The sequence below is a fragment of the Tauraco erythrolophus genome, chromosome 2 (assembly GCF_009769465.1).
Source record: "Tauraco erythrolophus isolate bTauEry1 chromosome 2, bTauEry1.pri, whole genome shotgun sequence".
Taxonomy (NCBI): domain Eukaryota; kingdom Metazoa; phylum Chordata; class Aves; order Musophagiformes; family Musophagidae; genus Tauraco; species Tauraco erythrolophus.
In genome coordinates, this window is record NC_141466.1 from 75,802,096 (window position 1) to 75,825,972 (window position 23,877).

The 23,877-nt window shown below is 41.5% G+C and overlaps 1 protein-coding gene across 3 annotated transcripts in view; it reads right to left on the reverse strand.

Moving 5' to 3' along the window:
• PCMT1 (protein-L-isoaspartate (D-aspartate) O-methyltransferase) overlaps positions 1-22,576 on the reverse strand; it is a 35,627-nt gene extending 13,051 nt beyond the window's left edge. For 2 of the 3 annotated variants that reach the window (XM_086631491.1, XM_086631492.1), the window contains exons 1-5: positions 22,309-22,576; positions 7,208-7,312; positions 5,961-5,992; positions 4,105-4,209; positions 567-687 (exon numbers count right to left, since the gene is read on the reverse strand). In XM_086631491.1, coding sequence (XP_086487617.1) covers positions 567-687; positions 4,105-4,209; positions 5,961-5,992; positions 7,208-7,312; positions 22,309-22,576 — 631 coding nt within the window. The remainder of the gene's footprint in view (positions 1-566; positions 688-4,104; positions 4,210-5,960; positions 5,993-7,207; positions 7,313-22,308) is intronic. The other variant, XM_086631493.1, reaches the window with a different exon arrangement.
• Positions 22,577-23,877: the final 1,301 nt, after the last annotated feature.

The following is a 23,877-nucleotide window of genomic DNA, read 5'->3' on the forward strand; positions in this document are numbered from 1 at the left end:
TCTCAGAAACTGTCTTAATTAAAGTAGTTTTTTGTCAATTAATCACTTCTCTAATATACAAACACTGGTAATTTTAAAAACAAGTGAAATGAACTTCAATGATACAGTAATTGAGAAAGCTGCATGCAGAGAGTTGAGTGGAAAAAGTACTAGGTTGACAGTATGTATCAGAAGTATGAAAGCTTTGTTAAAACACTCAAATTTAGATGACAGTATATTTATCCAAGAAAAGTTGTGCATTCAAACTCAACTTTAAAAAGTAAATTTAACATGACAGACCTTCAGCATCTAAAGTGTTTTCACCAGCAACACTTCCCTGTTAAGGTTCTCTAATGGAATGATTACATGTTCTCTAAGATTACCAGAAGTCACAGTCTCAAAACTGCGTGAAGATATTTTTCAAAGGCCGAAAGACAATCTGGATTTTAAAATTTTCATTTGGCTCTTCTTTCTTTGATTTAACTTCTTAAATTAGAATTTTTAATCACTTCTAATTCCAGTAATTTTCAACCAGCTGCTAGAAAGAATATCAGTTTAATTAGTAAGTATATCAGTCTGATGCTCACCAATCAGTTTCACTCTTCCTGAAGACAGCAATGTGGGATCATCTTTTTTGACATTATTTATTGAGTCATCTACTAGTTCTTTGATATGATCAATTCCTACAACTTGTCCTTTGGGACCAACCTGAAATAAAAATATACAGTTGAATAATTTCTGCTAGTTTTGATTTATTTATAGAAATTCTATCTCCTGAGCCCATTACTCTGAAATAAAAACAAAAACAGTAAAGTGGCAGTATATTTTCCAATGTTATCAGAACTACTACTTGGAATGACACATCCTGACTGCTAGAAGCAGCTAGTAATTAAAGTTTGTCAGTACAGTCTTATAAATGCTTGTTATAGTCATCTTTTTGAGGTTGATTCAGTTAAATTATGCTATTTGTGGAGATTTCTTCTCTGAATTTTTAGAAGTTAAATTTAGTCATGAGCATTTGCATTACCTGGAATAGAAACTAACAACTTCAAGGACAAAGACTAGAACTAATCTCCTTTCATGTTGAATAAACTTACTTAAAGATTAAGGTTTTTCTAGGGAAAACCTTACTTCAAGGAAAATATTAAGTCATGCATTTTATTCTAAGTTATCTCAAGAGTCCTCTTCTTTCAGAAGCAAATGCAGCAATTAAGAGCCACAGGACAAACTACCTTCCACCTACCCTTGTATTCATGAATCTGCTTTCAGATGTACAGCTCTTCCACAGGATGAGTGGAACTTTTGAGAGCTTGTAACTCACAAAAGGTCACAAAAGATCTGTGTATTCTGAAGTGAAAAAAAAGGTCTACTAACAAAAGCTTCTCCATTATAGGTATTTCTTCTGGAATTGTGTCTTTATTCCAGAAAAATTATTCCAATTTTGGAGAGAGGATAAAGAATCCAAGTCTTAAAATTGGACTATTTTTAACAGGATCCAGCTCAAAGAACACAATGGCAGAGTATGTCCTAGCAGCCTATGTTGTCATACAACTTTGTCTTTGGACACATTTGACTGCATTGGTTATGTTTCTGTATCTTACATTCTAATGTTGCTACGACATGGACAATTAGTAACTGGTTATCAATATCATGGGGATTTTTTTATATTTTACTATGGACACCTCCCGCGTTAAAAATATCAAAAGAACAGTCTTATCTCTCCTTTTTTAAGTGGAAGACCACCAGCCTAGCCTTTGAAACAGAGAAAGACACATGGCAAGTTTTCACTATGACAACCACAGGTTGCTATTTGGAGGAACACCTGGCAGTCAGTTGTACCAGAAGCTGGCAAAAAATCCAGTGTAGTCCAAAGGGTAATGTCACAGAAATTAAAATTTAGCAAAACGGTCACAGCATGAAATAGTCTGGTATAAAGTAAGCCAATCTCCTGCTACATGTCACAGTCTGTTACGCTATTTCTGAGTACTCAATTATCTCTATTACCCTGGAACTTTGAAGTGTGTGCAATCAAGACAATAGCAAAATGGCACAATTTTTAGGATCTCCATGGTCTGTTTGGAATAAAAATATACCTCGCTCTTTTTATAATTCCAGTACTTACAGGATGAAAACTACAATTTATTTAATTTGCCAGCAATCTTTAAAAGCTAATGACCTTATTTAAGTTTGTATGCTACGTAGGTTAAGTTTATTGCAGTAGTGTAACATGAAAATCCAAACAAAAGTCTTAAAGATGCTTCACTAGTCTAAGTAAAGATAAAGCTTTCCCCTAAGTACCACAAATGAGATTATTATTGTAAGAGTAAAGCCTTTGTGGCATCAATGTGCACTCAGGTACTTGTGCCGCAAATGCCAGCTATTCATTCTAGATCTCAAATGGACTGAGAAGCAACATCCACATGATCCAGTAAGCGCATCCCCAATTGAATTTTCATAGCAAAACACTTCACTGTCAATCCCCATAATATACCTCTTCCAAGCTTTTGACACTGTTAGAAAGACCTTTACAGAGAAATAAAGTCAGAGCAGTACGTATTGCCTTATCTACATTCATTCAAGCGGTTGAAGCAAGAGCTGTGTTGCACAGTAGTGATGTTACCAAACAGAAGAAAAGCATTTATCCAATGTTCCACACACCACATGTCTGTAAGGCATTTCACAGAACACCACCAAAGAGGATTCAGAAGAGGAACATGACACTCATATGGCAATAAAAAGATAGTGTGAATAACCTCAGCAAAATTAGGAAGATAATTCCTTTCTGTGGTAATTCTGACTTCTCTGCAGATGTTTTCAGCCTTTCTTAGAAAGCTGTTTTAAAAGAAAAAAGTGCACAATACCACACCTTATCACATGTCTTACTGAAAATTGCTATTCCTCTATGCATTCATAACTTTTTAGGAGAAACACACATAAGTTTAACAAAAGTTTTAACACTTGTAGGATTGGAGTTCCCATGCGTGCTACTAGCACTTGGTTATTGACTATAAAGTTAGACCAAAAATCATAGGTAGAAAGTTAAATAGTTGACATTTAAGACTTCCTCTAAATTGCAGTTCGGTCAACTTATTTCAACTACCTTTTTTTTCTTTAAATTTTGCAGCTAGCACTTAAAAAACAAATACGTTTGCTAGTGCATTGCCCAGTTCTAAACATTCTTATCTAATTCTTAACACAGGAAACCAGAAGTGATTGCAGACTCAATAGATCAGTGTTTGAAGACACAAAACCAAGTAGCCAAAAAAAACATGCGAAAATTTATCATATGCATCCCTATATTTCAAAATTAACTTCTCAGAAACACAAAAATAGTAACCTAATTGGCTGTTTAATGAAGGTCTCTGCTAGTTATAAAGCAATGATAAAGTCCTGGAATGGAAAAGGAAGAACTGACTCTATTCCAGAATATAAAGTAGTCTAACAGTACTGTAGTTATAGCCATCATAAAACAATTTTTTGCATCTTTTTTCCTATTGTAAGATAGAGTGGACCCACAGAGAATTACTCTGGAACACGTACAGGTTGAACAACCCAGAGATTAAATTTTTTGGAGAAGAAGTAAAAAGAATATAAATTAATATCCAACTTTGAAAAGATTAAATGGATACTTAACTGGTGCTCATGCAATATAGTAACAAGAAAAACAATAAGTTAAATTCAAAGACAATTTATATACATACAATACATTTTCCTGTGCAAACAGGATTCTTTTAGGTCTCACTAAGCTCTCATCATAGGAGGAAGACATGACAATTGACCACAATGAGAACATTCATAACTATACAAGATAATATAAAATTGGGCTGGACAAGACAAACACCACCTAGCTATAAAAGAAACACTAAAATGTAGTCAAGGAAAAAAACAAACAAACAAACTTCCCCTCTAGGCAGTTTCTTCACCATCACATGATTTACTGGACTCTAACTCAACCACGTAGGGTAAGAAATGGGTACTAACCACATGCAGGAGAATAAGTTATTTTCTGTATAATCTATGTCAGTGCACTGTACAAATGATGCTTCTTTTTTACCCCCTTTAATTCGGAGTTATGTTACAGTTCAAGCAGTTCTGATGGTCAAGAGACTAAACTAAGTATCTCACCATTCGCGAAAAGCACGCTGTAAGGATTCCACTTCCAGATCCTACATCGAGTGCTTTGGCTCCTTCATGTAACTGATCAGACAGAAGTTCAAGAGCATATGCATGCTAAGAGAAGACAGAGACAGAAAACTTCAAAATATTTAAAGTATCTGTTTTACCCAATATATGTTTATTTCTTCAGTGATTTTGGGTAATGCACTAAGCATTCGTGTAAGATATTTCAGAATTATTTTCTATTGCAAAAAAAGCAGGGGGCGAGTTAACTACATGATATAATCATTGTTATTTCATTGACTTCAACAAATTCTGGGGGGGTGTGTGTATATAGATGTTTGGGGTTTTTTTTTTCCGTTTATATAGATACAAACTCATCTGAGCATTCAAGCTTCTAGCACACACTGAATTTATATACACTTATTGAGAGAGACACCCGAAATCGATTTAATTCTCTTCTGGTCTAGTGGCTCTTACTGTTCTGGCAGTATATGGCTCATAAAGAATTTAGTTTATCACTATGCTATATACACTGAAATAAGCTGGGACAGAGGCTAGCTAGGAAGAAGGCAGCTCTGGAACATCAAGAAAAATGGCTATTAAAACTACCTCTTGTACTACCTGCACACTTGCTGAATCAAAGAGTAGGAAAAAGAAGTTGCCTTTTACAAAGGCAGATAGCCAGGCTCATGTATGAAATGCAGTAGTCTACAGACACGCTTCATGAGCAGTTTTGCTTTCCTATGTGATGTACCAGTACACAAACTAAGCTTAGGCTGCACACTAAAACAACAATTCCTCCTTCAAGAGATAGCCATTACCACACTCTTATAGCTTAATCCATCACATCCGGAAAACAGAAATAATTAGAACATTTATTGTTAGAACATTTGCTTAGAGGATACATTTCCTTTTTGCTCTAATACTTCATACACTGTTAGTGCTAAATATAGGTTAATTCAAAGATAACAACTTAAGTGAGTTAAAATTTTGAGAACATAATTAATACTGATTTTCTCTCTTAGCCATAGTACTTCTTTCTGTCTTTCCTTGAATAAAATCATTAATGTTTCTATACGAAATTCTTGACTTTTTTTTAATACTGATAACTATAACCCAACTAGGTAGTTTTTAGTAAAGAGGAGCAGACTTAGTAATGTTATGTTTGACAGTTTCCAAACATTGCAAGGACAAAATATATGCTTCTATTTATGCTTCATTTCAAACAAAGAAACATAGAAAAATTATGTTAGTGCTAGATCTATGTTCTGAAATCCCCTCTTAACACTCAGTTATCAATGTCCTGGTCTCAAATCACTTGACAAAAAGCCTGCATCTCAATACAATGTTTTGGGTTTTTTCCTGTCCAAAGAATTAAAGGCATTACAGCAATATGATACCATAGAAATCACTGTTAGCCACTCCAGAGTTCTTATATTTTTATAAATTACAGAGTCAGAAATCCTGTGGTCCAATCCTTTTCCAACACAGGGGCAATTTAAATTAGGCTGCTTAGAGTCCTGTCCAATCAGCTCCTTTGTACAGCAAAGAACGGAATTTCCACAATCTGCAAAACCTGTTCCAATGCTTAACAATCCACAATAGGACTTTTTTTTTCCCCCCCCTCACCCTATAAACTAATCAGAATTTCCCATGTTGCATTTTTTTGTCCACTACCCCTCACCCTACCACTGTGCATCTCCAAGAAAAGTCTGGCTCAATCTTCTCTGTGCCCTCCTACTACACAGTTCACAACAGCATCACTGCAATCAACTGTTCATTAAATTTGCTCGGTAACTATTTCAGAAGCATTTGGATGTCTATAAAGTCACCTACACTACTCACAAAAGTTTAAAGCTTACCATATGTGGAGCACTGATTGTTGCTTGGAAACCTGTAAAACAAGAGAATAGAGGAACATCTTGATCGTTGTTCAGACAGCAACCTTGACTGTAAAATGCAATACCTTAATTGTCACCCTCATTCAGGGCACTAGACACATCCCCCCCTGCCAATGGTTACACAGGTACTGCTACTTCAGAAGGGAGTTAATATAATCTGAAAGCTATGCCATGTCAACTCTGGATGGGAAAAAAAGGTTCCATCCTTGATCTCTGTTACAATCTCCATTTTGTCACTATATTGCCTTAGCTTGATCAAGTATGTCAAGTTCAGAAGAGCAATGTCTCCCTCAATAACGTAATGCCTTTTTCACTCGGTCCCTATGTAAAAATCTGGATTTCTTAGTTTGAATTTGATATGGTCGGGACCATAGAACTTCTGGAGGCAACAACCTCATCTATTTTGCAAAGAGCACATACCTACGAGAAAACATGAAGTAATACTCACTTATATTTGTTTCTGTGGAGATAGATAAGCTTTTGAAGATGTATAATAAAAGATTTTTCAATTTTCCTATACAACTAATACAATCCTATTACAATTCATTATTCTCACCACTCTCTGTTAAAGAAAAACATCAATAATTTTCCTATCGAATAACAAAATCTTATTACCATTCATAGTTCTCATCATCTACTATTAAAGAAGAAAAAAAAAAAAGAAATAAAATAAAATAAATTGGTACACTTGTATAATTCATTCTCCTGCCTTGGAAAAAATAAAACTGGGATCTGGATGGGAAACAATCTTCCTAAACAACTGTCCTATCAGCAGATCTTCGCATTTAAAGTCTATTTTCATATTAAAAAAAAACAAACTCATGTAAAAGTTTCAGGAACTCCGCATTGATCTCAACTGAATCATTTCTGTAAAGAGAGACTGTTTACGATGTAAACTGGATACAAATTATTTTTAAGTATTTAAACATCAGTTGCATCATCACAAATTGCTGTGGTTTAAAACATAAATATATATTTACAGGTACTAATATTCATTAAAGGACATCCATTGACTTGATGTATCCAAGTATGCCAATTGCATTCCATAACAATGAAACTTAGTTAAAAAGTATTCAATAAACTAATAAAGAACTAAACACATTTCCAAATTCTAAAATCATCTTCACATTCTTAACATACACATGACAAAGGCAGTCACGGTTATGCAAATCAGATCAATCTCAATCATTTTTACTAGATGTTCTTACCTATAGACTGTGGAGAATCCATGTAAGGGTTGTATTTTGCATAGTGGCAACGGTCTGTAGCCAGCATTACTTCAAATACCTTGTCTGATTTGATTATTCCATTTTCTATAAATAAACAAATAAAGAAAAAAATTTGAAGGCATTGTTTCCCTTCTGCAATGCAAGAACATGGGAAATAGATTAATATATTCCTAATACTGTGAAAAATCATGCTACCTTACTCTCTCTTTACACTCCAACCCTCATCATACTAGAATTTAAGTCGTGGTCCATAGATCAAACAATGCTTAAGCCAGTGATCTTTGAACAAGACTTTCCCAGCAGTTACAGATGCTTTTCTGAAACAGCAGAGACAATTTGCAAAGACTTGTCTCCCAGAAAAACTCAACTTCATGCACACCTTTGATATTCCTGTAAATATAGTAAAAAAATGATATTACTCTACACTCTAAACAATATATATAGCTTCTTAGAAATACAAAGTGTGAGTGAGTAATTACTGAAAAATATACAAAAGCAGGTTAGAAACATCAAGCTGCCACATCAGTATTTTATTTTCAAGATCTGTTTCTCTTTTGTATTGGCAAAAGAAAAATCCTCTCGTAAAGAAACTCCTACAGAATCAGAATTCTTATGCTGGGGCAGACTGAGGCCAATGAGTTTTTATATCAAAACAGTTTGAATCTTTGTTCACTTTTCAAAATAAAATGTAAATGCACATGCACTTAAAATGTCAGAAGCACTGTGTGGTGCAGCCATTCTTCCTTGTAATTTTATTCAAGTTTTTTTTAACATTGTTTTTTTTTAATGTTCCGAAGAGACATTAATGAGTAACAGAAAACTTTAGAAAACAAATGGAAGAAATTTATCACTTGCATTAAAAAATACAGTATAAACTACCCTTACTCCCAACTACCCTTACCGACTTCGGGACATGACATGGGATGGAAAACAAAGAGTGGGGATTTAAATAATTGGCTACAAAAGCGGTGTGAGGAACAAAACCTAGGGTTCTTTAACCATGGGCTGACCTTCTCAAGGTCAGGTCTTCTATCCAGGGATGGGGCAGATTTGTCTCCATGGGGGAAAAGGCTACTTGCTGCAGAACTAGCTGGGATCATCAATAGGGCTTTAAACTAGACGTGAAGGGGGTGGGGGGCATTGCCAGACTTGGAGAAGTAACAGCCAAGGACGGCCCTCCAGTGTCTGATGAGAGGAGTGTAGGCAGGTACCTTCAGCCTGCCACTTCAGTGATAGTAGGGGGTGATATGTGTAGTAAGGGGGAACATACAAGTTGCATTGAGGTAAAAGAAAATCCCATAAAAAACGGCATAGGTATTAAAGTTACCCCCCCTAGGGGTGCGATGGGGTCAAGAGCCCAACTTAAGTGCTTCTATATGAACGCACGCAGCATGGGCAATAAACAAGAGGAACTGGAAGCCCTTGTTAACCAGGGAAGCTATGACATAATTGCCATCACAGAAACATGGTGGGATGACTCATATGATTGGAGCGCTACCATGGATGGCTACAAGCTCTTCCAGAAGGATAGGAGGGGTGGCGGGGTTGCCCTTTATGTAAAGGAAGGTCTAAACTGCTTAGAGTTTAATGTTGGGGATGACTTGGTGGAGTGTCTGTGGGTAAAAATAAAAGGGGAGCCTATGAAGGCGGATATTGTAGTGGGAATCTGCTACAGGCCACCCTATCAGGACGGTGAGGCTGACAAACTGTTTTTTAAACAACTGGGGGAAGTCTCGCGCTCACTAGCCCTTGTCCTTGTGGGTGACTTTAACCTACCGGATGTCTGCTGGAAGCATAACATGGCAGTCAGAAAACAGTCTAGGCGATTCCTGGAGTGTGTGGAGGACAACTTCCTATTGCAACTGGTCAGTGAACCGGCTAGAGAAGGTGCTCCCCTAGACATGCTGTTTGTGAACAGAGAAGGTCTCATGGGAGACGTGATGGTTGGAGGACGCCTGGGGCATAGTGACCATGAGATAATAGAATTCTCAGTTCTGGGGGAAGTTAGGAGGGGGAGCACTAAAACGGCCAAGCTGGACTTTGGGAGAGCAGACTTTGGACTGTTTATAAGTCTGGTTAATAAAGTACAGTGGGAGACAGCTCTCAAGGGTAAGGGAGCCCAGGAGGGCTGGTTACTCCTCAAAAAGGAAATTCTGGAGGCACAGGAGCGAGCTGTCCCTGTGTGCCGGAAATCGAGTCGCCGGGGTAGAAAACCAGCTTGGATGACAAAGGAGATTTTGGAACACCTCAAAAGAAAAAGGGAAGTCTGTAAGTCTTGGAAGAATGGGCAGGCATCCAGGGAGGACTACAGGGAGGAAGTTAGGGCATGTAGGGAGATAATCAGGGGGGCAAAAGCCCAACTGGAACTTAGACTAGCCTGCTCCATCAAGGACAACAAAAAGTCCTTCTATAAATACATTAATAACAAATGGAGAGCTAAAGATTACCTCCAGCCCCTACTGGACACTAGGGGTACATTAGTCACTAGGGATGAGGACAAGGTTGAGGTCCTTAATGCCTTCTTTGCCTCAGTCTTTAATAATAAGGTCAGTAGTTCCCAGGTGAGCTGGCCTATGCTGTCTGAGAACAGGGACGGAGAGCAAATCGAACCTCCTGTGATCCAAGAGGAACAGGACAAGGATCTGCTTCGCCAACTGGATGCCCACAAGTCTATGGGGCCTGATGGTATCCACCCAAGAGTCCTGAGAGAGCTGGTGGATGTCATTGCCAAACCCCTGTCCATTATCTTTGCGCAGTCTTGGCTCACTGGGGAAGTTCCGCTGGACTGGAGGCTGGCGGATGTTACCCCCATTTACAAAAAAGGACGGACGGAGGATCCGGGGAACTACAGGCCTGTCAGTCTGACCTTGGTGACAGGCAAAGTCATGGAACAGGTTATCTTGAGTGCTATTAATGAGAACATACAGGTTAACCGGGTGATCAGGCCCAGTCAACATGGGTTTATGAAAGGCAGGTCTTGCCAATCAAACCTGATCACCTTCTATGACAGGGTGACCCGCCTGGTTGATGAGGGAAGGGCTGTGGATGTAGTTTTCCTTGACCTCAGTAAAGCCTTTGATACAGTTTCTCATAGTGTTCTGGTTGAGAAACTGATAACTGCTGGCCTGGATAGGCACACCCTCCTTTGGGTTAAAAACTGGCTGGATGGCCGGGCCCAAAGAGTGGTGGTAAATGGGGCTAAATCCGGCTGGAGGCCGGTCACCAGTGGGGTTCCCCAGGGCTCAGTGCTGGGTCCAGTTCTGTTTAACATCTTTATCAATGACCTGGATGAGGGGATTGAATGTACCCTCAGTAAGTTTGCAGACGACACCAAGTTGGGAGGCTGTGTCGATCTGCTCGAGGGTAGGGAGGCCCTTCAGAGGGATTTGAACAGACTGGATCGTTGGGCTGAGGCCAATGGCATGAGCTTTGATAAGGCCAAGTGCAGAGTCCTTCACTTGGGGTATAAAAACCCCAAGCATCGCTATAGGCTCGGGGAGGAGTGGCTGGAGAGCTGCCTGGCGGAGAAGGACCTGGGGGTCTTGGTTGACTACCGGCTTGATATGAGCCAGCAGTGTGCCCAGGTGGCCAAAAAGGCCAATGGGATACTGGCGTGTATCAAGAATAGTGTGACCAGCAGGAACAGGGAAGTGATCCTGCCCCTGTACTCGGCACTGGTGAGGCCGCACCTGGAATATTGTGTCCAGTTTTGGGCCCCTCGCTTTAAGAGAGATATTGAGCTCCTGGAGCGAGTCCAAAGAAGGGCGACTAAACTGGTCAAGGGGCTGGAAAATAAAACTTATGGGGAGCAGCTGAGGGAGTTGGGGCTGTTTAGCCTGGAGAAGAGGAGGCTGAGGGGAGACCTGATTACAGCCTACAAATACTTGAGAAGGGATGGTGGGGAGGTGGGGGAAGGGCTCTTTACATTAGTGATGGGTGATAGGACAAGAAGAAATGGGTATAAGCTTAGTCAGGGAGATTCAGGTTGAATGTTAGAAAGAATTTCTTCTCTGAAAGGGTTGTCAGCCACTGGAATAGGCTGCCCACGGAGGCGGTTGAGTCTCCATCCCTGGATGTTTTTAAGAAAAGGGTGGATGAACTACTTAGGGATATGGTTTAATGGGAGATTAGGGACGGTTGGACTGGATGATCTCTAAGGTATTTTCCAACCTAGAAAATCTATGAAATCGTGGGATTTTCTTTTGTTTTTTTCTTATCTACTACCTGTGTCCAGGATTTAATTATCCTACATAACAGAGGCTTGAATTCAGAGAGCAAAATAACCCCTCAAAACATTTTGCTTTTTGGTCTGAAGACGAAGTATCAAATAGAACCGTGACAGGAATATACTATTAAATTACTAAGGAAAAGAACAATTCTTTTTAAAAAAATACTCTTTTTTAGAATTATTTCTATATCTGGTAAGTCCCAGAAAAAGCATATAGTCCTCTCACAGACCACACACATTACACATATCCTGTGCTTTAACTTAATTTATAACTGTTTATTACAGTCTCAGTGAGAAAAAACTCCTCATTTCAATTCAAGTTTTTTAATCTTAGACAGCAGGCATTTACAGCAGTTCCTAAGTTTACTTACTGAGCAAAATTGTCCCCCAAAAGAAAACAAATAAATCCATTAACGCACTGGCACTGACGATACAAATAAGACAGTTAAAAAAAAAAAAATTGTTTTCCCCTGACCGCTTGGAATTAGTTGTGTATCAGTTCTGCGGACAAAGCACAGAAACAAACAAACAAAATTTTATTGTTAGATTCTCATTACGTATCACCAATAAATTAGTGTCTCTAAAATAAATCTACTTTAAAAAAAAGGAGAAGCAGGAGAATAAGCAAAGCTGATTGTAACAGGAATGAAGAGAGAAATGTTCTGGGGACAGAAGAGGCGTCAAAAAGCAGCAGCTGAGAAGCACTCCAGAAAGATCTAAAATAGTGACTTATTCCTTGAGATTGTGTACTGTGCAGACAGATGCACAAATTCTAAAAGTTACAGGTAGCCATCTGCTCTTCCCTTTTGTGCCTTGGAGAAAAAGAAAACATGCAGAGAATACACGGATCAAGCTTCCAGCTTGAAAGAGCAACTGCAGGGCCCTATGGTAAGGCCAAGAACCTCCCCCAGTTTTCAGAGGACCTCCTCTGTATTGCTGTGACTGCAGCCTTCTTCCAAACCTCTTCTTTCACACTACTCTCTCATCTACTCCTGTCATCTTTCTACTTAGAATATCAGTAAGTAAACTCAGTTCTTGGCACTTACAATTTTATTCCATCTCATTCTATTATTTTACTTATATATTTTACTCATTCTTCCCAATTTGTTTAACCAGAGTATAAGAGCTCCATGGCAGAGATTGCCTGTGGATGTCTGCGCAAAACAAAGCAGAAAAATTTGCTTCAGCCAAAGTACGTATAACTTTATGAAGTGTGATGCTTACAACAGGCAAATGACCCCCCAAACATTGGAAACAGTAGCTACTAATGTTCTACAAACTCTGAGCATTCAGGATGCTCTCATTCAGCAAACACTCCTGAGATTTGCTGACTGTTGTACTGTCTTTGATTAGTGTCATCTTTTCCATCGGTAAACAAGAAGTTAAGCATGTTACCCATACTGAGAGTCCCCAGCAGAACTGGGTGGGAAAACTGGATCTTGTGTCTCAGCTATGTACTTCAATAATTGAATAAGATCTCTGTTTATAAAAAAATACACTCTCTCAGCTCTGAATGTGGGATTACAGAGCATCACATTCTCCCCTCATTGATTCAGTCTGCTCTTCAAATGTGCTTATTATACAACAGAGAACACCAGAGTTGAAAAAAAAAAGTGAACTCTTAAAATACTAGTGCTACGCAGTCCTAAGTAAAAAACACAACAAATTTTAGGTGAGAATTAAGAAAACCAATCAAGCCCTAAACAGTAAAGTCAATACTGACTTTGTAGTAACTTTTTTATGTATTGATAACAAAAAGAATTTTTCTTAGACTCATGGTTGAACTTAGAGGGACACAGCAACTGCGAGGTACTGAAATCCAATGAATTCTTTTCAGCAGCAGTCAGTCTCAAGATGACCAACTGCCAGGACCTTAATTCTGTCTGGAACAAATCTCTATCAGGTTCTGAATTGAAGTCCAGAAAACAAGTATATCCCCTAAAAAAGCCAATAATAAGAGTTTAATAAGAGTTTATATTACGAAGACGACACTCTAATTTCATACTGTCTCTAAGTGACGAAAAAAACAAGACAATCAACAATAAATTATTTATTAATAAAATGCCAATGAAAAACATTTCCTAAATCTTAAAAGGAAGCTACATATTGCAGGAAAATAATTCACAATTAAATATATATAGGTTGATTACCCTTTCCAATGATAACACGCACAGAGCACTCTCTTTGAGGAGACTGCTGGGTTTCAAGACTCTGATAAACAGTACTGCAGACAAATTAAATACTAAATTATAAAGTGTTTACAAACAAAGGCTAATACACAAACACACTATCTTACAGCTTAAAATCAAAATTAAACTCTAATAAATAGAGTTATAGAAGCATGACTCCTAAGCTTCAAAGGGTTGAAGCCAAAAAGCAACCACTTAACTGGAGCACGGCCCGCGGAGTTCAAGAGTTACTCTGTGCAAGGCTGTGGCAATGACAACTTGACATAATTGGAGCATGTTTTGAAAACTCACTCTGGTCTGCCTCTTTTCCACAAATAACACCATGAAAACAGAGAAAGAGCTCACACAGCAGTCCTTGGATTTGAAGGTAGAAATATACTGATGTTGAATGGAACCTGGGAAACTGGGCAGTTGGTTGTCAGAGCAAGGAAAAAAGAGCTCAAGTCTGAAAAGACACCATGGGCTTGCAACAAGTAAACAATCTACCTTTTCGTTTAGCAACAAATACATTACTGAAGTGCTTATCTTTCAAAAAACTGCCTACATTACTGATGGCATCCTGACTGTTGATCAAACAAGTTTCCAACCAAACCATAAAATACTAGTCATCAACATTTACACCAACACTAGCCTCCAGATCAGAAAAGGGATGTCTCATTGCCACATGATAAGATCCAGCACATAAGCTTACTATACAAACTATAAACAGCTACTCAAACACCTCCTGTTGCTGGCTTTACATAAACAAGATGCTCATGCACACCTCAAAACCATTTACTGTGGGACTATTTCAGCATCCACATAGTTCAGTTTCTCCCCAGAGTACTTTCTCTATAACCACTGCGAAGTACTTCACTCATGGAGACGACTTTTCAGCAAACCAGTGATATTTTCAAATTCACACAGAGGTCTCAAAGTGTGATGCAAAGCACACACAGCTGTATATTACAAAAGACCAAATCAAGTAGATTAAAGTTACTTAAGCAACAAATAACAGTTTCCAGATGTGTCCACCTGACCCATGCAGACCAGCTAGCAACTTTCAAGAGGAAAGTGGGCTGGACAAAACCACACCTTGATTTTCAAGCAATTTGACGTTAGCTGGTTTTAAGCTGCTAACCAACTGATTTTTTAAGGTCAGGGAATCTTTTCGTGTGGAGAGAGGAAGGAGAAAGATGGGAAAGAAAGCAATTCAGTTACAAACATAGGAAGATTTCACTGTTAACTATGAACACAAAGAAAGCACTTTGATCAAGAAGTTATGGATCAGCATCCCAACATCTAATAAACGACACTTGACCCCAAAACATGCAAAGCTCTTTGTGCTAGAGAAACTGAAAGCAGGTGTTTGCAAACAAGCGTTTTTTAAACCACTCATACACACAAACTTCTTGTGCTTTGCTGCTAATTTATCGGCCTCAAACGACCAGCTGCACGCCTGTTACCACTGTGATTTGAATTGACGATAATACATTATTCAAACAGAACGTTGCACACAGATAACGAAGGAATCAGCTGAGAGTCTGTCATTCAGAGACGCGACGACAGAAAGACTGAGGAAATTAAGAGTCCATCAGAACTAATCTTGGAGTCCAGAAATTAGACACAAAGATCAAATCCCATGAAAATCCCAAAAAGGCAGAAATTATTTTTTCTTTTTCTTAAAAAATATTAAATGAGCATCTAAATGCAACTCAAAACATGCAGAGGTAAAACCACATGGGAAGCAAAAGCTAAGTTCAACACAACAAACTAGTAAACAGCCTCAAGATTCAGTTAAATACAAATTTACCTTCCAAAATTTCACTTTTACTTTATGGGAGTACTCCTTCCCTAATTAATAATGATCACCTTCAAAAACAACCTGTCCCTTCAGTATAATGGATAAGAGCTCTCTACTCGTTTTCATGGATCTGAAAGTCTGCAGGTGACTAATTTAGACATATTTAACCACAGCTGCATTGCTCCCTCAATACTGTAGGCCAATGTTGCAAAGTTGGTATTAATCATTTTCTTCCCTTGGGGTGGAGAAAGGCATGCTAGTTCTTTGCTCATAGTCCTACAGCACATATTTTTATCACAAACGCTGTCCATGACACACATTTATTGAAATGGTTACGTTGATTTCGTCTGAATCTGTACCAGCAGCTGAGTGAAGAACCTTTAGGAGTACAGGAAAAAGTGGCTTTAAGGTTGAGTTCAGCCTGCAAGAACATAGCACTGTACTCTCCAACAAAATTTAACACCTGTGTGTAGATGAGGGAGACTTCACCTCCGAGCACACCTTGATCCCTCTGTATTTGAGAGAGCTGAACTTCACTTTCAAGTGAAGTTGACTTCTCATGGAACATCAAAACTGAAGGTTCAATGTAAAGTGGCAACAACCATCAGTAATAACTAAAATCTGTTGCAGAGGTTAAGACAAACTTAGCTGGATAGGACAGACAGATGAGCAATTCTCCTCACACTAAGACTTGAGGCAAGACGACTTCAACAGCTACAGGAGATCTTTAAGGGCAGATGTTGCGTATCTTGCACCTTACTGAGCAGATTCCACGCAACTGCTTTGCTGACCTGCTTTCAGAAAAGCCAATGCTGTCAAGACCAGCAGCCAGACCACATGAACAGTCTGTTATTATGAAAGTTGGGGGTTTTTTTTAAAAAAAAAATAAAAACAGGCACTAGTACTATGCAAAAGCTGAGGAAGATCAAAAAATCAGCAAAACACGAACCCAACTCTTAGGACAAAATGACACAAAACTGTCACACTAGCAGAAATAAGGAAGAATTTATAAAGCTGTATTTGTCTCACCATCTCTTGTACATTTCACAAGTGCAAGCATTTAAAACTACTTTGTGCTCAAATCCAATGTTGCAGTATTCAGGTTCTGAAGTCTTAAAACATAACTCAAAAGTCATCCAGTCCAGGAGAGATGCCATTCCAAAAATTTGCTGGTCTCAAGCTCTGAAAGAGTTCACTCTATTTTTGCCAAAATTTGGTAATTTAAATCAAAATTAAAAACACGAATAAAATTAACCTCATCTTGTAACAGTGTTAAAAATTTTTACTTTAAAAAGTGTTACCATAGCACTATCAAACATGACTGAGGTACTATATCCACAGAAACAGTCATTCAAAAGAACACAAACATTATGCATTTCTTTCACAGCTTACTAATAGCACTTAATACTACATCAAGGTGAAAGAAATAGTAGCATTAAAAGAAAAGCTTGGAGTTATATTGGTACCAAAACATGGGAGATTCCCTCTTTTTAGCATGCCCACAAGCAACAGTAATCTCCTGTAAGAGACAGATTTCTAAAATTATACCCATTTTACTACGGATTCTTAGGCAGGTTCAGACTATCAGGAAAAAAAAAAATTCTATTATGACATTAAATCCAACCAGAGATCAAAAAAACACAAAAACCTTCAATTAAGGAAAAGACCAAAACATTTTTTAAAGTGAGGTGACTGATTATGAAGCATTGTGATATAAACAAGCAGCCAAAACCTCTTTTTTTTCCGGGATGACTGAGAATACAGACTTTTAACAGGACATTGGTGTAGAAATCCCTTCAAAATACTTCACGGACGTGGGCGAATCACTACTAAAAAATATCTTGTGGCAACTCTTTTAGGTAATTACTTGAATTAGTCACTAACAAAAATAAAATCTCAATGTTCTACAAAAAATAGCATCACAGATTTCAACTCTATGCTACCTGAGACATTAACTTCATTTAAGAAATTTTAGATATTCTTAAACTAACATATTAGTGGATGTGCTAATTTTTAATTAAAAAATACAGTTCAATTTCCACCTGTTTCACTATCTGGCCATGAGTTACAATGCTTAGTCACTCAAGCCTCAAGACAACATATACGTTTGAAGGAAAGTGTGTTCACTGAATGCACGCAACAAGCAGCCGAATGACTGTGGAGAGATTAAATTTAGGTTACGTGGTTTTTATTGCTCTAATTTTCCATTGCTATTTCTCTTCTTCATGTTCATCCAAGTTACATTACTCTTCCTTGAGCAAAATTAGCCAGATGTAGAAGAAATTTCGATAAACCAAGAAGGACAACATGGCAGGGGAAAAAACCAAAACCAAGCCAATATTTAGTCCTTGTTGAACCTCGTTTAGGCTTAGCCACACCATATTCAATGCCTTCGCACTCACGGCAGTTGCCAAAGAGATTTGTCCTCGGCAATCAGTTATCTGCAACAAAGGTGCAGATTCATTGTAGGTAAGCCTTCACCATGATGAAACTAGCCAAGATAGCATTTTTAATTATTTAACATGTAAATATTACAATGCTCAGAGAAATCTCTTTAGCATGTCTAAGAAAAGAATCTGCTAAAGTCTGACAATATTTGAATACATACTGATTCGAAACACCATTTACATACATTGAGAAACTAAGAATCTGGTCCCAAGTGAGGCACGAAATTTGACAGTTTTTGTGGTATCCCGTAAGTTACAGTTGCAAACTTTTATGATACAAGTTTATTAGGTGAGGAGGAGAAAAGAGTGCAGCAGGAAACAAGCCCACAGATGGTTAACAATATTAGGCAGCACTTCAGCCACAGCCAAGTTAATTCACCTTCACTTTCACCTGACAATGTGGATTCAAGGCATGTATTTGTGGTTATAACACCATTGGCACAACAAGATCAGAGAAATAAGCAAAGAAAGATTGTGATATGGCAGCATACCATACTGACTGGAGGAGAGAGAGGTGTGATAAGGAAACTTAATTAACTTTGATGGACTGTGAGTTGGACAGGAATCAATTTTTCAGGTCTGCAGGAGGGGAAGAAAAGCTGATTTCTAAGATGTTGGCGTGTAAAGTAACTGGACTTGGCAAGAGCTCAAGTATGAAAGACAGAAGGAGATCAAAATGACCCAATAGTGAGAGGAGAGAACAGTGGATAACTCTGTGTGTGTGTGTGTGAGATATAGATTTAGAATCCAAAGATCTTCACCTAAGCAAGGTAACAGTAAATAAGTCACCAATTACTCAGTCTTTTCCTGCTTTCTCCACATCCCTATACATAAGTTATAACACAAAGAAACTCAAGTTACAGTTATGTATGTAAACACAGTCAATTATTTCTATGTTTAGCATGATTTCTAACCCTACAGAATCTTGCATTTAGATAGCTTCCTAGAAGTGTTGTCTGCTAAAAGATCTTCATTTAAATATTTTTAAGGGGGAAAGTTTGCTCAAGTTTGAAGGCACTATTTTCAGTTAGGAAGAGGAGAAGATTAAAAATATTTTTCACCTTTACAGAGTAATTATTTCAAACAGCTCTAACACTGGAAGAATCAAAAACTCAGGGAAAAAAGCATTTTTAAAAATGGTAACTAGTTTTGAGAATCACTGGAAAACAAAGCAGCTTAAAGCCTCATGGAAACAGCACATTCAAGGACAGCATTTCTGTTGTGAAGAAGAGTGCGTTTTAAGCAAGTTTATTTTGTGTACATCACAAACTGTGTATCTATGACGCCTCGAATTAATGGTGTAAGAACATGTTTACAATGCAACAAGCATATAAAAATTAAAACTACAAAATAAAAAGTCATGCAACATTCTTCAGCCACCTCTCTAAGTGTGCACTGAAAAATATGCAGAATTCCAGGACCCTCTTCATTAGTTTGTCCCTTTTCGAAGTTGAAAGCCGAGATAAGACTCGTAGAGAACACTTGCCTAAATCTGCATGCAAATACACAAAAGCATGTACCGCTGCTCTAACACAACGGTCGTTTCTTTTATAGGCAAGTTATTTCTATAGTTAAGGCAACAGTGAAAAATGAGCAATGAGCATATGTTAACATAGTTTCACAAAATCAGAGCACTTTATTGCCACAAAATAGAAGTGTTAGCAAAGATCCATTATAACGAAGAATAATCCTTATAGGTGCTTTAAAGCAAAAGAATACATAGCTTACAGGAATTTTCCATTGATGTTTTTATTTGGAAGTAAAATCAGTTTAAGAAGCTCCCGTTCTCGCCAGCCCACTTACACCCGTAACGAACTTCACTGCTTCTCTAACCACAACAGTACAACAGCGTACAGATATTGGGGAGTTTAAACCTCAATATTTCCAAGGGGAGCAATGAGAAAATGACCCAGTCTTACGACACAGCCTCCCTCGCAAGCAGCTCTATGAGCTCGGTGAAGAGAAGACTTGTGGCGGAAGGGCAGGAGCAAGAACCTCTCAATCAGGCTTTGCTGCAGAAGCAAATATACTGTGGGGCACTACAACCTGCATTATTTTGTTTAAGTTATGCAAATTACACACTAAATTACACACTCAGTTACTAAGTTATACACAAGATAAACAATCGGACAACATCAAATTAACCTCTTCTGCCTTGTATTCTTACTTCTGGCATAAAAATGCTAGAATCGCTATGCTGCTTAGCTGTTTTTACAGAAAAAAAAAGCTAACTACATCGAGGGATCTCACTACTCAAAAGGAATTCTCTAGAACTTTTTAGTCTTGCTGTAACCAATGATTTTTAAGTTTGTTAAAAACCTGAGAGAATTATAAACCACATACAACAGTACTTTCTTCAAAACTTATTTCCAACATTAGTAACAAAGTATTCTCTTACCCAGAGAACTTTTTATTTAAAAGTTAGTCTTAATCCTGCAACTGCTCTGCACTGATAAAGGGCAACACCGCCACTAGAGTCCCACTGAGGTCAACAACACGATCTGGCTGTAAGATCAAAGGCCTCTGTACCTCTACAACATTTTACTTCCAATCCACTATTTAACACTCCTCAAAATATTTTGCCATATGTATGCAAAAGGAGGGGGGGGAATTACAGACTGTAATTTTCCAGGTAATTACCATAACAATATTAAACACTTCTGGTCTACTTTCCTCTTCCTATACTACAATTGCTTTGTACTAACTATAGTGGGTTTTAACTTCTTCATTATTATTATTTGCAAAGCTCTAAACAGTTTCCATGTGTTGAAAAACACTGTCATTGTTTTCTTCAACAAAGAAATCAGTTTTGCCTTCAGGTTCTCAGAGCCATAGACAATTCTGGCAATAACAACTTTTTGGATATATTTTGGAGCTTGACATTCATTTTTATGTCAGAAAGTTTTCCTCTGCTGTGTAAAGAAATAGAATTTCACTAAAACAGTATTTCTAGCCCTTAAAGTTGCAAAACAAAACAAAACAAAAAAACGCACTGCAACTCTCGTGAGTACAGAAGTGATTATTTCTTTGTTAAAGAGGCGTTTTTTTACAGTGAAATTGAAAGTCACTTCAGTATACATTGCTCTACTGGATGGGAGAGTTCTCAAAAGGACGGCGAAAGAAAATACTGGAACAGACCACAGGATCAGAGGGATCTAACATAAGCAGCCTGGAGAAAACAACAAGGATAATTCTCCTATGTCTCCAAAATAACAAGGAGGCCAAACAGGTGAAATTGTCTGTGGTCTTGAAGCATCACTTAAAGTAGGAGACAACTGCCATAATACAGGTTCCAAATCTATATCCTCTTATATCTAGGAAGAGAGAAAGGGAAAGACCAGGTGTAGAGACATTACAAGCATATCTAATACCGATTAATCTGAGTCTAGTACGAAAAAACGAACCTCTGAACAGGCGTTATCATCCTGTCCTCTCAGCCTAGATGACATGTCAATGACCCTACAGACGTGTACAGAAGTACATCCGTGAAGAGCACCCATCCAGTACCTTCCACACGCAGCACGGGGACAGCACAAACCTTCGGTAAGGAGGAGGGACGAACGCGAAGCCCCGGGCAGTCACCGGAGAGCTCGGCAACAGCGAAGTCTGTAACCTCGACAGCTCCTCTCCCAGTGGTCCCAGCGCACCTTTTCGAAAGGAGCAACCCGGGTCTGGGGCCAAACCCGCCCATTTCGGACCTCACGAGGGGACTGCTGCCACACGCCCCCTTCACTCAACACAAACGACCTCGGCCACTTCGGCGCGTTTCCCAAACCCGAGGAGCTCCTGCTGCGTTTAGCCGAGGTCTGAAAGCCCGAAGGACGGTCACTGCGCACCCACTGACACGGCCGTTCCGGCGCCCGCCGTGCCAGGGGCCTCGCTGCCTCGGCAGAGGCGGCCGAGCGAAGCCAGAGGGACGCCGAGCCCGGTGCGTGCGAAGGATCACGGGCCCCCCGGAGCCGCGGCCGCCGCCGCCGCGGCCCCGCCTCAGCTCGCCCAAGAGCGTTACGGGCAGGCGGGGACGAGGCGGCAGAAACGGGGCCGGGGAGTGGGGGAGGCGGCGAGCTGGCAACAGCCACAGCCGCCGCACGGCGCTTCCCCTCCGGGACCGCCATCGGCGCCGCCCTTCCCGCCGCATCTCCTCCCGCAACAACAGCCCGGGCCCGCCCTGCGCCAGCGGCCGCCGCCCTCCGCCCGGCTGCGGGACAGCGGCGGCGCCGCTCGCCGCGCCCTCCCGGGAGGGACCCAGACGAACACCCAGACACACACCCCCCGGCTGGGCGCCGCCTTCGCCTCCTCCCCCCGCCGGCGCGGCTCCTTGACAGTTGGCGGCTGGGCGCGCGCCGCGGGAATGCGAAGTGCGTGCGGCCGAGCGGCCGGTAACGGTCGCCGCCGCCGCGGCCGCGGCGAGAGGGGCCCCGCCCCGGACTCACTGCGGAGGTTGTGGATGAGCTCGGAGTGGCTGGCGCCTCCCGACTTCCAGGCCATCGCTAGACACACTCTGCGGAGCAGGTACAGAGCCGCCTTCAGCGCCGCGACTGCGCACAGCAGCTTCCCCAGGAAGGACACAACCTCCAGCGCCGACACAGGCGCCGCCTCCTCGCCGCCTCCTCCTCCTCCCCCCCCCGCCGCCGCCGTTGCGGCTGCCGCGCGCCCGCCGAGGGGAGGGGCCACGCGCCCACCGCCCCGCGCGCCCGACATTCTCCGACCGCCGCCGTCGCCGCCGCTCCGCCGGCCCGCGTTGGCTCCGGCGCATGCGCGCCCGTTGCCCCCCGGAGCGCGCGTGGGGAGATCCCCGCGCGCGGGGAGGGGAAGGGAGGGGGGAAGAGGAGGTGGCGTTGCTCTACAGCTGCCCGTCAGGGGCCGGTCCCCTCCCGCCCCTCCGCTGCTCCGGCAGCCCGCACGGCGGAGCCGGCCCTCCCTCCACACGCGGTCGCGGTAGCACCGCGCGCGCTCGGTAGCACACGATCGTGCCCACCGCCGCAGCGCGCCCTGGCCGCCCGCACGGCGCTGAGGGTGCGGAGAGGCCGCAGGACGCGCCCGGGGTGGCAGAGCACACGGGTGGCCCGAGCCCCGGTGCCGGTAGCACCCTCCTGCCCGGCCACCCGGACCCGGGGCCCGAGCCTGCCCCTCCGCACCGCCGCAGCCTGCGGCGCCAGTCGCGCGGGCTCCGCGGCTGCGCTCAGTTCGCGGGGTTGGTTGCAGAAGCCGCGGACGCCGCGCTGGCAGCGAGGGCGCAGCCCTGCCTTCGCCCCAGAAGCGGCACGGCTGCGGGCATCGAGACGGGACGGGTCTGTGAGCTTAGGACGGCTATGTATGAGTGAGCTGCCGAAGCGTCACGCCGGTACCCCCCCTCCCTCCCCGGTGAAACACGCCGCGTACCGAGGAGAGGGGGAGGGGGGAGCGGTGCGGGCAGCAGCCCGCCGCCTGCCAGTTACGGCGGCGGCGCCGCCAGCGCGCGCCCTGTTGCCCTTGCAACGGAGCCAATTACCGCCGTCCGGCGGCGCGATGTTTTGCATAGGGCGCGCCTATTGGCCGCGACCAGCCCGCGCGGGCGAGGCCTACGTGTCGGAGGCTGCCATTGGTCAGCTGGCGCGGGCGCGCCACCGGCGGCCCCGCAGCCGCTGCACTTGCGGCGTGGGAGCTGCCTCCGAGGCGGCGGGGGGTGCTGCCAGGGGGAGGAAGGTGTGACTGAGCGCCTGGAAAACAACGCAAAAACGGGGAAGGATGGAGGGCTATGAGAAGCGGCACCTGCGTGTATGGCTGAACGCCGCCGGAGTACCGATGATCTACACCACCATCTAGTAGTGCGATGGAGTTGTAGGACAAAGTTGCAAATCAAAATTCCTTTTAAAAGGTGCCTAGGTCACCAGATCAGTAACGCAGAATTCAATAAGTGCCAAACTGATGCTTCCGATCTGGCCTTTACTTTGTACCAGCGCGGGCACACGATGAAGCAGCGATCTTAAGGGAAAAGTAGCACCTTTGGTTCTTCCCACAGC